Source organism: Sinocyclocheilus rhinocerous, unplaced genomic scaffold, assembly GCF_001515625.1.
Source record: "Sinocyclocheilus rhinocerous isolate Xijiao unplaced genomic scaffold, SAMN03320098_v1.1 scaffold836, whole genome shotgun sequence".
In the NCBI taxonomy this organism is placed as follows: domain Eukaryota; kingdom Metazoa; phylum Chordata; class Actinopteri; order Cypriniformes; family Cyprinidae; genus Sinocyclocheilus; species Sinocyclocheilus rhinocerous.
This window is the reverse complement of record NW_015648109.1, coordinates 64,306-78,501: the sequence shown is the minus strand read 5'-3', so window position 1 is coordinate 78,501 and position 14,196 is coordinate 64,306. Positions and strand designations below refer to the sequence as shown.

General features: G+C 36.3%; 1 protein-coding gene across 2 annotated transcripts; it reads left to right on the top strand.

Moving 5' to 3' along the window:
* The first annotated feature begins 219 nt into the window (after positions 1-219).
* Positions 220-7,117, top strand: LOC107709611 (myoglobin-like). 2 transcript variants are annotated; one of them, XM_016514131.1, is made up of 4 exons: positions 220-350; positions 2,738-2,823; positions 2,889-3,108; positions 6,268-7,117. In XM_016514131.1, exons 2-4 carry the CDS (start codon positions 2,741-2,743, stop codon positions 6,406-6,408), a joined length of 444 nt encoding a protein of 147 aa, XP_016369617.1. In that variant the 5' UTR covers positions 220-350; positions 2,738-2,740; the 3' UTR covers positions 6,409-7,117. The 2 variants fall into 2 exon arrangements, with proteins under 2 accessions (XP_016369617.1, XP_016369616.1); XM_016514130.1 differs by having other exon boundaries at positions 221-350; positions 2,717-2,823.
* The last annotated feature ends 7,079 nt before the right edge of the window (positions 7,118-14,196 follow it).

The window sequence follows — 14,196 nt, the reverse complement described above, 5'->3', positions numbered from 1 at the left end:
AGTAATGCAACTGTTGTGGAATAACACAGCGATGGAATCAGAGCATCTCAAATGGCTTCTGTCGCAAAGCCTGTGTGTGTGTGTGTGTGTGTGTTTGTGTGTGTGTTTGTGTGTGTGTGTGTGTTTGTGTGTGTGTGTGTGTGTGTGTGTGTGTGTGTGTTTGTATGCTGGTGGGGCAAACAGAGGGGTGGGGTTAACATTTCAAGAGACGGAGATGGACAGTGGCAGTGACATCACAAGGACGCTGTATAAAAGCTGAAAGTGGGGAAAAAGTGATGATCTGAGCACATTTGAGGAGTTTTCCAAACCTGCAACCAGTCACACGCTCTTCGGAGAGGACGCTGATATCGGTAAGGAGCTTGACTGGACTTTCTATTGCTTTGTGAAAAAGTTAAGATACAAATGATTGCCAGCAGACTGTACCTTAGATATTATTTTAATACTTTAAATGTTTGTAATAGCAACAAAATTTATTTATATATGATTTCATTTTAAAAAATCATTTAAAAAATCATTTGTAGTAGAATTTGTTTGAGATGGGTAAACTAGTACATAAAAAAAAAATTTAAATTAAACTTAAAAGTCAAATCATAGTTTTCAAGAAGAATTCACTGAGACCGGGTGAAATAGTAAAATAACTGCAGATTAAAAAGTTTAAAATTAAACTCAAAAGTGAAAATATAGCTTGTTGCAGAATTTGTTGAGAAAGTGAAAACCAGTCATTTTTTTTTTTAAAAGGAAAAAAAGCACAAGCACAAAAAGTACAAATTGTATTTAAAAAGTGCAAAATCAATTCGAGAAGGGTAAACTAGTAAAATTAAAAATTTTAAAAGAAACTTAAATGTGAAATCATAATTTTAAAACAATTTATTGACTGTAAAATAGTAAAATAAGACTTCTAAGTATGAAGATAAAATTATGAAAAAAAAATGTATTATAGTCCATGGCAAAATTTGTTGAGAAAGTGAAAACTAGTAAAAAAAAAAAAAAATTGATAATGATCTTTAAAAAAGCATCATATGACCCCTTTAAGTAAAAATCATATCAATTAAGTTTTTTTTTTCTTTTACAGAGGAAAAAACTTAAATGAAAGGGAAAAACACATACAAAAAAGTCCAAATTCAATTAAGTGCTAATAAAGTGCTAATAATAATAATTAAAAAAAAGTAGTGAAAAAAAAAAAGTTCAAGGTAAAATAAATGAGCTAAAACGCTCATTTATTAGCCTGTAAATCAACAGTGGAGTGTGTGGTTGTGGCACAGAGTTTGATGGGATCTTTGGAGCATTAAGTGAAACTGGAAGTCCTCAAGGTCACTCAAGTGTTTCCACATCACTGGAGCCTCAAACTGAAAATACTGCAACACACTGCACTTTAGTGACCATTAGTGCAGGGTTTCACGTCAGAGATAAATGAGTAATTATATTAGATGCTACATTAGTTTAGTTTTAGTTTAGTTTAACTTTATTGTCTGTTCAGATTTCCTGAACAGAAATTCATCTTTGACACTGGCATAGAAAATACATCCTAACAGATAATACTATACATTCACATTTCACATAACAAAAAAATTAAATAAAATGAAAAATTTATACAATACAATATATATGTATGCCCACACATATGCATACACATGTGTACACACACCTACCCAGAAAGATACCTCATGATAATACCTCAATTAAGAATTGAACCAGGGGCCTGTTTCGGCTTCCTGGGGTGTTACGCATTTCGGGGGGAAGGGTTCATAGGTCCTCATATGGCTTGTTAACTGAGGGGTGTTACAGAGTATTTGTTAAATATAGCTAACAAAATATATATTGTGTGTTTGATTGGTCCAGACGCTACACTTCATTAATTACTCGTGTTAATTTATTTTTCTGTCTCATTGTTAAATTTCCATACCATGATACAATATTATGTTACCAAACAATGGTTAGGACCCTCCTATCGATGCTAAAATTTCTTAGTTTCCTGAGTAGACCTAAACACTGTCTTGCCTTCTTGTGTATATGGTCCACATTTTCCTGGAATGAGAGTTTGTCATCAATGATTGTACCTAAATATTTAAAATGTGAAACTTGCTCTACCTTTACACCTTTTATAGTAATTTGTTCATATGATACGCCAGCAGTACCGATCCTATTTTTGTTCCCACAGCATAGTTCCTTTGTCTTCTCAATGTTCAATTGTAAGTGACTATCATCAAACCACTGAACAAGACTTTCAATATACTCAAAATAAGTTAAACTATTCATGTCCAATTGGCAAGAGATTAAAACCAAATCGTCATTATTTTGATGAATGCAAACAATCAGCCAAACAAAATGCAAACAAACCTGAATGTCTATTAAAAATAATCTATTTTAAGATATATTTATGGGACCATTGGTACTAATTTGGCTAATATATAACAAAATTAAAAAATAATGCAAGTCAATAGGCTCTCCTGCCTGACATAAACTGGTCATATGAGTTGCATTTATTCAATGCATATGGTTTTAAAGTGGCTTTACAGCTGAAAGTGGCTTATTACCGGTCATGAGTCAAGCGAAGGCCATGTGGTGCTAATCTGACTGGCACATACTGAAGCACGTCGCCCATAAACGCCTTGTTTAATGATGCAAAAGCAATTCCAAACGCCTGAAATGTTCACAGAAGAATTTTGACTGGATATCTATGACAGGTGTGTGTTTTTTGGTTTGTCTTCTCACGCAGATGATGGCCGCTCACAACCGGATCATGGCCGATTACAACGTGGTTCTGAATTGCTGGAAAGACGTCGAGGCCGACTACGCGGGTTATGGAGGAAAAGTTCTGACCCGGTCAGTTCCCGACTCAATCATGATTAATGTGAATGTGGTCTGCCTGATGTTTTCTCTCTCTTCAGTTTGTTTCAGAAGTATCCGCAAACTAAGAAATTGTTCCCGAAATTCAAGGACATCCCTACGTCTGATCTGGAGGGAAACGCGGCGGTGGGGGCCCAGGGCGCGATCGTGCTGAGGAAGCTGGGCAAGCTGCTGGAGGCCAAAGGAGATCGCACTAAAATCCGCGAACTGTTGGACACCTCACAAGCCAACACACACAAGATTGACCTCGGCAGCTTCAAGGTAACCAACCACACTTTCATTCACAGACACATTCACAGGAACATTCGATTACGGCCTCTGTTCCAAAACCTAGTGAACTGACTCACTGCCTACATAGACAGCATCCTAACTGACCTAGTGCCTCAAGTGACTGGTTTTGAACGTTTACATCATTTATATATAAATAATAAACATTTACAATTTATAATTAGATAGCTTATAGTAATAATAAATTAGATAGATATAAATAATACATTATACTTAATAGTAGAATGTGCATTGAACATTGACATTGAACATTTACATTAAAAAATGTAAAAAGTAAAAATAGTATTACTGTTATATTATAACCCAGATAGCAACATAGTGTTGGCCCAGGTCCGGCCCACATCTGGCACATGTGGAATGATGATCTGGCCACATGTAGCGTGGAATGATGGCACTTGGGCGGACCGCTCCTGTTTGCCAGATCTGGGCCAAAAGCAGGACATAGCAGGACATAGCAATGCCACATGTCAGCCAAGAGCAAAGAAATAAACCACACTAAGCCTTATCTGAGCCACAAAATCTTTATATATTACTTATAGAGTCCTCTCAGCTTGTCTAGGCTTGTTAACAAGCAAAATCACTGAAGAACAGAAGAACAGAAAAAAAGAGAGACAAACAGAAACTCAAGAACTACAACTGACTGCAGCCACAGCCTTAGATGAAATCAACTGAAGATAAAAGACATTAAATCTCTGAAGATCTCAGCAGATGAGAATTAAACAACTCCACAAACAGCATCACCAGCTTCACTTATTGCTAACCAGACTGACTTTATTTCTGTTAGAGGTCTACAGAAGTTCTTATTGAGAATTAACAGGGGTTTAAATCTAACGTTTGAGCGGTCCGCCCTCATCATTCCACATGTGCCAGATGTGGGCCGGATCATCATTCCACATGTGCCAGATGTGGGCCGGATCATCATTCCACATGTGCCAGATGTGGGCCAGATCATCATTCCACATGTGCCAGATGTGGGCCAGATCATCATTCCACATGTGCCAGATGTGGGCCAGATCATCATTCCACATGTGCCAGATGTGGGCCGGACACTATGTTGCTATCTGGGAACTCACCTCATAAGTGACTGATTTTGAATGCTTTAGCTTATATTATATTTCAATAATAAAAATATTATTTTATTAAATATAAATAATAAATGATAAAACATATATAATATAAAATATGAAGAATAAAAATGGAAATTTTACTTACAAGTAAAAAGTTGTATTTGTTGCAAAAAAATTGACAAAATTACATTTCGCAGCAAAATGTTTTTGAGGAAGGCAAATACATAATAAAATACACAATAAAATAATAAAAAGTATTAAATCATTAAAGAATTGTATAATATATACAATATATTATATTGTAAACATAACAGCTACGTGACAGCTAGTTAAAAGTGAAAATTTAACTTAAAAGTAAACAGTTATATTTCATTGCAAAAAGGTTTTTGAGAAATACTTTACATTATTTCTATAAAAAATAATAGTACTAGAATTAAAATAGCAGATTTCACTTTTGACATTAGCATGTTATCAAGCTAGCAACATGATACTAAAAATTCACAACACACATCAGTTTTGGATAAAATCATACTGCCTTAAATTGTTGCCAGTAGAGGAAACTCATTAGGCCTCTTCCTTTCATTTGCACGCTGACAGATTTCAGGTATTCTTAGATACACTCGGACTTCCGCACATTAACAGTCAGTCGTGTGCAGAGGTGGACAATCCAGGGGTCAGAAAGTAAAAGTCCTGCCATATGTTTATTCCACCCATGAACTCAGCAGCTGATTTCACCAGAGGAGGAACCAAGTCATTAGGCTTGTTTGAGATGCGCCTCACCTCGCCTGAAATGAAGGCAAGAGTAGGCGTCTGCAGTGAAGAGAGGAGTGAAATAAGGAGAAGGGTCTGGCTGCAGCCTCGCGCTTGCGCTCTCAGGCTTGCATTCTCAGACACTTGCGCTTCCGCTAGCGACATCACTTGCAGGCTTTTATTTTTTATTTGGAGGGCAAGGGCAGGGACTGTAACATCGAGTGTATTTTGCAGTATTAAACACGTATTTATACCGATTTCATCAGGCTCCGCAAATTCTTCAAAAAGAACACAAAGAATGGCCTTCTCAGCTGCCATAGCTGCAACTCTTGCGTCATCAGAACACAGTGTTCAACGCACCACCGTTTCCGTTTAAACAACGTTTTGCACCGTTTTGTCGAGGCTGAACGCAGCCCTGTTGTTATTGAGAATTACAGAGGATCAGATGCTGATATTTTATTGGTTAAAATGATGCCACCATCATGGAGATCAGTGTTTGCTTTAGTTGGGCTCTTGACCCTTGACTTCTTGTGTTAGATCTCTCTCTGTAACACTGCTTGTGGTGTTGTAAAGCAGTGATGTGCAGTGAGCATTGTTGAGATTCAGATTATGAATCTCAACAATGGTGAAAATCAACAAAATGCTTAATGCTGCAATGCATGCTGGGTAACACCATAGTAAAAACTCCCATCTTGCACTGCAGTATGAATAATTATTGTCACCACTGTTGAGGATCGTATGATGAGTGTTCAAGTCTAAAAGCCTGAACAATATTGTTCTTCTTTTTTCCAGTATTTAAGCATTACGGTGGCATTCGTTTAATAGAACTTAATTGCAGTTCTGAAATAGCTGAACGTCAGTCTACAAACCAAAGAAAGACACCATCATGATGATCAATCTAGAGACTTACAAGCAAAAAGTGTAAGCTCATCTGTTATCTCGAGCTTTTAATGCAGCAATGTGTCAAGAGCCCAACTAAAGCAAACACTGATCTCCATGATGGTGGCATCATTTTAACCAATAAATCACCAGCATCTGATCCTCTGTAATTCTCAATAACAGCAGGTGTTCATCACTAATGCACAATCATCATTTAATTAGTCACTTAATTATCTCATTAACTTTAACTCTTTGAGGACTTGGGATTTGACTCGAGACTCGTTTGTGATTTGAAAGGAATGACTTGGTTCCTCCTCTGGTGAAATCAGCTGCTGAGTTCATGGGTGGAATAAACATATGGCAGGACTTTTACTTTCTGACCCCTGGATTGTCCACCTCTGGTTGTGTGTGTGTGTGTGTGTGTGTGTCTCGACAGCTGATCACTAAGGTGCTGGTGGAGGTGATGGTGAAGAAAGCGCATCTGGACAAGGCCAAACAGGGCGCACTCGAGAGAGTCATGGACCACCTCATCGACGTCATCGCCCTCTACTATGAGGAGATCGGATTCGACGGTTAAACGACACGCTGAGCGTCACGAACTCTGCGAACTCAGCGGGATCATAGAAAAAGCGCTTGTCTTGTTAATGCCATTACTGAACAGAAGTTACTGTGCAGCTAATATGAACAAAACTAGCCATAGGAAACAAATAAAAAATAAACATGCAACTGTGTTCAGAGATTTTTGTCAGGGCAGCGCCATGTTTAATTTTGGCGGGAATGAAAACGAGGCTGGAGCTGAAGTACAGCGCGTTTGATGGATTGACAACATGCTGATCGTTCAGCATTAAACTTTCAGTAGACAAAACTCCATAAACAGTTTTGAAAGTTGTGAAAATTACGTGATCTTTCTACAGCGCGTGTATAGCCCCGCACAGCCTCGCTTTCATCTGCGTTAGATTCAAAATGATGAAAGTCAACTGGAATGAGCAGAGCCAATCACGTCAGGTTTAGAATGTCAGCTGATCTGATGATGTCATGGCGCCTCAGATTAGGACTAAACTTCATTGGAATTGCACTTGAGTGATTGCACATGAATAAAATCCTTTTTAATTTGGGAGGAAATGACAATTGAAATAGTTTAATTCCAATGATGCCTCTCTTATTTTGAAAGCCCATAGATATTTGCTTCTCTACACTTGCTTTGTCTTACTTAATATACTTAATCTGCATTATAAATCATTTGCTTCGCTTTTATAAAGCAACACTTATTAATAAATGACGCTTTACGGCAGAAAACTGAATCGTGTGCCTTTATTTGTCATTCATGCATTAAAAAAAGTGTCCACCTTTGTCATTCACTACTGAATATTATAAAAAAGACAAAATTAAACAATTTAAAATGTTTTTGAGAAAAGGTTGGAAAACTAAATAAGTGACAAATCCCCCCCATGAATATTTCACATTATTTCTATAAAAATAATAGGATTAGAATTTGAATAGAAAATGTTGCTATTTTAAAATATAATTAAAAAATAGAATGCTATTTAAAAACAAGGAAGTATATTAAAAAACTAAATTAAAACTAAAATAATTTTTCACTGCAGATTTTTTTTTTTATCACAAAAAGTCATATTAGTTGAATTATAGCTGCAGTATGATTGCAGTTGAGTTGTATTTGTGGTTTATAATCATCTCACGGATCACGCCTGAATGTGTTTACGGTCTGTTTGACAAGTGCTTTATTCTAAGCTGCTGTGAAATCACATGCTAAAGTCATTTGAGCTGATCTGGGGCAGGAATGAGCTTTATTTATGACCCTTACACTTTGCTAAACCTCGACTTCTTGTTTATATTCTTCTGTATTTCCCAGAAATCTTTATCCTCAGAAAACTGTGGGCTGATCTGCAGCCGGTCACGGTCACTGCTGCCTTAAATTGTTGGCAGCAGGGACACAGGAGACATTTTCAAAGTCAGGGGGACCAAACTGTAAACAAAAGCCCAGATAGTAAGATCAGATTTCCAGATATCGGACCACCACTGCAGGCTCACTGTCGGACCACCATCATATCTTAAACTTGCCTGATCATTGAACTGGATTAAATCTTATTTCACACAGCCTAATTCAGTTTGGTTTCATATACCAAAGTCTATATTTAAAAGAGTTGGTGGGTTAGAATTTTTGTTGAAATGCGATTTCGAGATTTCTAAATTGCCTGATAAGCTTTCAAATGTAAACAAACAGATATTGCAATACTGGAAAATGATATTTACCCACAACTTTACATCACATTAAGCCATCTTGTGGAATAATAGAATTATTAAAATAAATAGGAAGATGCTATTTAAACAATAAAGGTTTGAGAGAAAAGTTCTTTATGTTGTCGATTTGATAGATGAAGATGGTCAGTTAGTTCAGTATAATGCATTCATGGAAAAATCTGCGATAAAATGTTCCTTTAGAAAATATAATACTGTGTGTAGAGCCATAACTTTTGCACACACAAAAAAAAAAGAAAATACTCTAACATATTCTGATTTAAGACAGAACTATTTAGATCGGGTCAGATGCACTATTACCTAAATAATTAAATTGTGGAGAACAAAGACACCTCCATAACGAATTTCTCATATTTGTCATAACATCATTATATTCTATGGGTTTAATGAATTGCAGACAATGTAGTTATCTGTAACTCTCATATAACTGTATTTTCACTGTCTTATCAAAAATGACAAATATATTACAATAAATTAAACTAATAATGAAAAATAAAAATACACTTAAAAATTAATACCAAATAATATTTTATACATATTTATAATATGCATTTTTCCAGTATAAATTGGGTCTTTATTCATGAAAATATATAGCAGCCTTGTTTAAACTGTAGGATGGGGGTCTCTTGCACGAGGATCATCATATTTGCAGTTCTTTGGCAACTAAAAGATTAAAACCCCCTGTTTGTACTCATACTGTATGGCAGTTATTGAATTACTTGTGTTTTTCTATTAATAGAAATTCTAAGACAAATATCTGAGACAAAGGTGACACTGAAATGAAAGTCTCCTGAGCAAAAACAGAGCATCTTCTGAGCACTGAGAGTTTCCTCTGAGCTCTACAATCAGCACATCTATAATCGTCGGTTTGATGTGTTTCTCCTCCTCAATACCAGCATTGTTCTGAGGACTTTCTGACCTTCTCCTGACCGACTGGATGTGTGTGTGTGTGTGTGTGTGTGTGTGTGTGTGTTTGTAAGGAAGCTCAGTGTCATCCTGTATTACTGTGAGAGGAAGAGGCAGGGCAGGAAAGCAGATATCTGGAGCTCTCCAGAGAGACACATCCAAACACAAGCTCACAATCAGCTCAGAATAAGACTTGTTATAGCGCAGGCATTTGATGATAATCTCATCAAACGTGAAGCTGATCACGTATGCTCAAACACACAGACACACTGAAATAATAAATAATAAGCACTGCAAGACCTTTTTTTCTCTATAGAGTGGTGCTTGATCACGCAAATCTCAGTCAAAATAGGGAATAGGGGGGTGTTTGCAGCACATGACTGTGGCAACTTTAACATTTGAAAGGATACTATGGCAAAGTTATTGGTTATTGGTAAAGCTATGGCTTTCCTTATTCAAACTGATCTTTTTTTTCATGAATATATCCTTTAACTACATTTTATGTATTATAACAATTACCTGCAGAGGGCGCCAACGGCCTTGTGACGTTTCAGCATGATTAAACCCGATGTTTAAATCCACCCCTCACCATACTGTGATGCCGTGTCCGGCCGGAGCGACGAGACAAAAACATTAAAACCCATTATAAACGAGGCATTTGTTGCATCCAGTGGGGACCAGAGGTGGACAATCCAGGGGTCAGAAAGTAAAAGTCCTGCTATATGTTTATTCCACCCATGAACTCAGCAGCTGATTTCACCAGAGGAGGAACCAAGTCATTCCTTTCAAATCACAAACGAGTCTCGAGTCATATCCCAAGTCCTCAAAGAGTTAAAGTTAATGAGATAATTAAGTGACTAAATAAATGATGATTGTGCATTAGTGATGAACACCTGCTGTTATTGAGAATTACAGAGGATCAGATGTTGATGTTTTAGTGGTTAAAATGATGCCACCATCATGGAGATCAGTGTTTGCTTTAGTTGGGCTCAGGCATGAGAAAGTGGATATCGTCTTCTTTTGGAAGACCATACAAAGTAGTTTTGCTTTCACAACGAAGCACAGTGCATGGCAACGGCAACAACAACAATACTACAGCGAAAATAAAAGTTAAGCCTTCTTTCTTTGCGTGAACATTTGGGTGGCGTTATGCAAATCTTCCCACATAGTGAGGTAGGTATGTGGGGGCGTGTTAGAACGAGCCGTTTTAGGAGGGTGTGGTTAACTCTTAACTTTTATAAAGAATATCTCTTTGGATTTGAGACTTTAGTCTTTGCGACTTTACAGATCTTCTTTATGCACCAAGAACTTGTAACACTCCAAAGAGAAAGGAAAAATTGAAATCGCATCATATGACCCCTTTAAGCCCTGTAAGTGTCAGGTCAATTTTATTTGTAGGGATTTTTACAATATAAAACAATTTTAGTCTGTTGCTAGGTGTTCTGAGTGATTCTTAACATGTTGCTATATGGTTGCTGGAGTTTTCTGGATGGTTGGTAGGGCGTTGCTATTTTAACAAGTTTCTACATGGTTGCTAGAGTTTGCTGGCTACTAGGATGTTTCTATCCAGTTGCCACAGGCGTTCCAAGTGGTTTTTAACACGCTGCTGTGTCATTGCTAGAATTTTCGTTGTGGTTTTTAACACATTACTAAGCATTTTCTGGATTGTTTCTGGGGTCTTGCTTTGCAGTTACCAGTTGCTCCAGGTATCAAGTCAATTTTTAGAGTTGTGTACTTGGACTGACATTTTGGACCCCAGAATCCGTGCGCTTTTCACAATATATACTGTTTTAAAGCAGCTAAAATAACCTTTCCTCACCAGGACACGTGATTTCAGGTGTTTGACACTTACTGATGGATGGCAAGGCAAGGCAAGGCAAGTTTATTTGTATAGCACATTTCATACACAATGGTAATTCAAAGTGCTTTACATAAAAGAAAAGAAAAAAAATAATCACAACAATAAAACAAGGAATTTAAAAAAGAGAGAGAGAGAGAGAGAGAAGGTAAGATGCCAGAAAGCCTTTTTGTCATTTCTTCGTAAAGAAAGTCCATTATTCAGGACTCGGGTTAACGACGGGATTGGTTTGCAACAGGTGAGGTTGTCATAGAAACGCAAAAGAGTCGAGGGAGAATACAGAGCATTCTGGGACGAGGTTACTGTGGTGCACCAAAAAGAGGTGAACAGGGTTATTACAGTGAACTGAAACTAAAACCATTAATAAAAACCACACACACACACATTTTTGCTACTTGAAATTAAATGTTAACTGAAACATAGCAAAATATTTTTGAAAAAAAGTTTTTTAAAAGGTATAGAGTACATTTATATTGCCAAATAAATACTTACCATTTTCATTTAGTTTAACTTAACATAATAAAATAACTAAAACTGAAAAAATGAATAACATCTATATACACATTATTAAAAAAACAACAACAACAATGTAATAAAAATAACTAAAACACACAACAAAATTAATAAAGCTTAAATGAAAATTAAGATAAAAACAGAAAATACAAAAATAAAAACTAATTCAAACTATCAATAAACTAACAGTATCTAAAATAACACTGGAGTAGACAGCATATTTAATCTTACAAATCATTGTTGAACTATTTTAGTTGTCAAAACATCAAGAAAAATGCTGCAACATTCCCTAACCATAGAAATATTTTGGCTGACATAATTATTGGATATTAAGATATTTTAGGGCAAGAACAATATTGATTGATAGGTTCAGTACCAGTCAAAATTGTGGACTTATTTACTCATTTTTTTATTATTATTTTAGAATAATAGTTAAGTTATTAAAACTGGGAAAACAAGGGAATGATAATAATAATAATAGCAAAAAACTCACCATACATTAAAACTTTTTACTAGTATTGTACTAATTTTTTTTATGAGAAACAGGACTTAAATAGCACATTAAAAACAGTACAGTAATCTGGTTAAAATCAATTATTTGATTTATAAATATTGTAAAGGGATAGTAATTTGTGGAACGTGTTAGGAGTGATTAATTCGCTACCCAATGGCTCCCCCTGCTGGATTGGAGGTTTTATTAACTCAGTACAAGAGTTAACTATAAATGCCGGGCAGCCATAAAAACACACAGTAGATAATAAAGTCCCACGGAAAAGGTAAAATTCATGGACACTGACGATAAAATAAGGGTCACACCCACCTGAACTAATCTGCAGTCCAATGTGACTATCTGCAACTTGTCTTTCCTGTGTGGAAATTCAAAGTAATGAGCCGAGTCTTAATGTAGTTCTCAATTGATCATATTGGAGCTCAGTCCTCTTCAAGGTCAGAGGTCACCGAGCAGCGGGTCAGAGAGGTCAAATAGAGGGCGGTGGTTGCTATGGGCGACATTCCCGCGGACACCTTCAGGTTGTTGAGGAGCCGCACGGCTGCTGTGTTCACGCCATCTGAGACAGAGAGAGCAATGCGCTGTCTGCCTGATCTGTGAATCCTAAAAAATAAAATGTATCAGTTTCCACAACAATATTCGTCAGCACAACTGTTTTCAACACTGATAATAATCAGAAATGTTTGTTGAGCAGCAAATCAGCATATTAGAGTGATTTCTGAAGATCATGTGACACTGAAGACTGGAGTAATGATGCTGAAAATACAGCTTTGAGCACAGCAATAAATTACAGTTTACAGTAGATTCTCATAAAAAAAGTTATTTTAAATTGCAATTATATTTCACAATTTTACTGTATTTTTGATCAAATAAATGCAGCTCTGTTGAGCAGAAGAGACTGCTTTCTAAAACATTAAAATCACGCCATTTAAGCAAATGATCAGTAAAGGAGGCACTTGACCTTCAGAAAATGCTCATCTCAAGCTCAAACCAAATGTCAAAGAAACATTTGATCAACTATTTATTTTGCTACATTGTTACCAAAACGGAACTCACGTGAAAACAGATTAAAACCCTGATCTGTGTGATATCATTAGCAAAAAATAAATAAATAAAAATAAAAAGCAACATGTTTAAACTTTTTTGAATGCATTTGACTTTAAATGCATTTTTCAAAAGTACAGTTCATTTCTTTTTGTGAAAAACTGTAATGAGACAAAAATGAGTGCGTGCATGTTTATAATTGTTGAATAAGGCTCTTGCTCACCATCAGTGACCAGGAAGCAGTACCTGCGCTCTGACAGCAGGTTCACTATAAACACTACTAAATCAGTGGCTGTTTACACTAATAATTATTATTCCATACATCCTCCCGTCCATTTAAGCATAAAAATAACTATGAGTAACTGTTATTATTATTGATAATAATAAATAACACACACTATATGCACTCACACATTGACGTTGAAATCTTTCTCATATCGCACTGTGGCTAGTTTGGACTGCAGCTCCTCCTCGTTTTCAACCAGCTATTACGATACACATAAAAACATTGAGATTAATTTGTGTTGTTATATTAGACTATATTAAACAGCATCAGCGAGACGAGCTCGGGCACTTTACTGTACGGAGTCAGGAGCGCCATGATGAGGTATATCACAAACGAGTAGAGTTTTATTTATATGTTTGTATGATTATGGGGAAAAAAAAGCAGCAAAAAAAAAAAAACAGCGCTTCCTCCTCGCGCTTATTTTCAAAGTCCCCGCGCGTGACGTCACAGAAACCGCCTCACACGGTCATGATCTTAAAATTATTGATATCAAACTTTTAATTTCGTTTTGGAGAAAACGGACGGGTTTTGTTAAAATTAAAAATAAAATATTCCTGTGAGGTCTGTATCGCACGTATTATAATGACATCAATGAGGGTTGCCAGGTTTTTCACAACAAAAACCGTCCATTTGCTGCTCAAAACTAGCCCGATCGCGTTCCGTGGGGTAAAATACAGGTGCATCTCAATAAATTATTTTCAGCACTATCAGTTGAGATAGTGAATTGGGGGGTTTTTGTTAAATGTGAGCCAAAATCATCACAATTAAAAGAACCAAAGACTTAAACTACTTCAGTCTGTGTGCATTGAATTTATTTAATACACGAGTTTCACAATTTGAGTTGAATTACTGAAATAAATGAACTTTTCCACGACATTCTAATTTATTGAGATGCACCTGTATCTGCAAGTGAACGACGTATTATTGTGCCATCTCAAAGAGGCACAAAATCACTTTCACAGACTTTTACATT

Bases quoted from the DNA above. Each gene is read 5' to 3' on its own strand.
- LOC107709611 (XM_016514130.1), top strand. From the start codon at position 2,717: ATGATGGCCGCTCACAACCGGATCATGGCCGATTACAACGTGGTTCTG. The intron at 2,824-2,888 runs GTCAGTTCCCGA...CTCTCTCTTCAG, and splicing joins GGAGGAAAAGTTCTGACCCG to TTTGTTTCAGAAGTATCCGC. The intron at 3,109-6,267 runs GTAACCAACCAC...GTGTCTCGACAG, and splicing joins TTGACCTCGGCAGCTTCAAG to CTGATCACTAAGGTGCTGGT.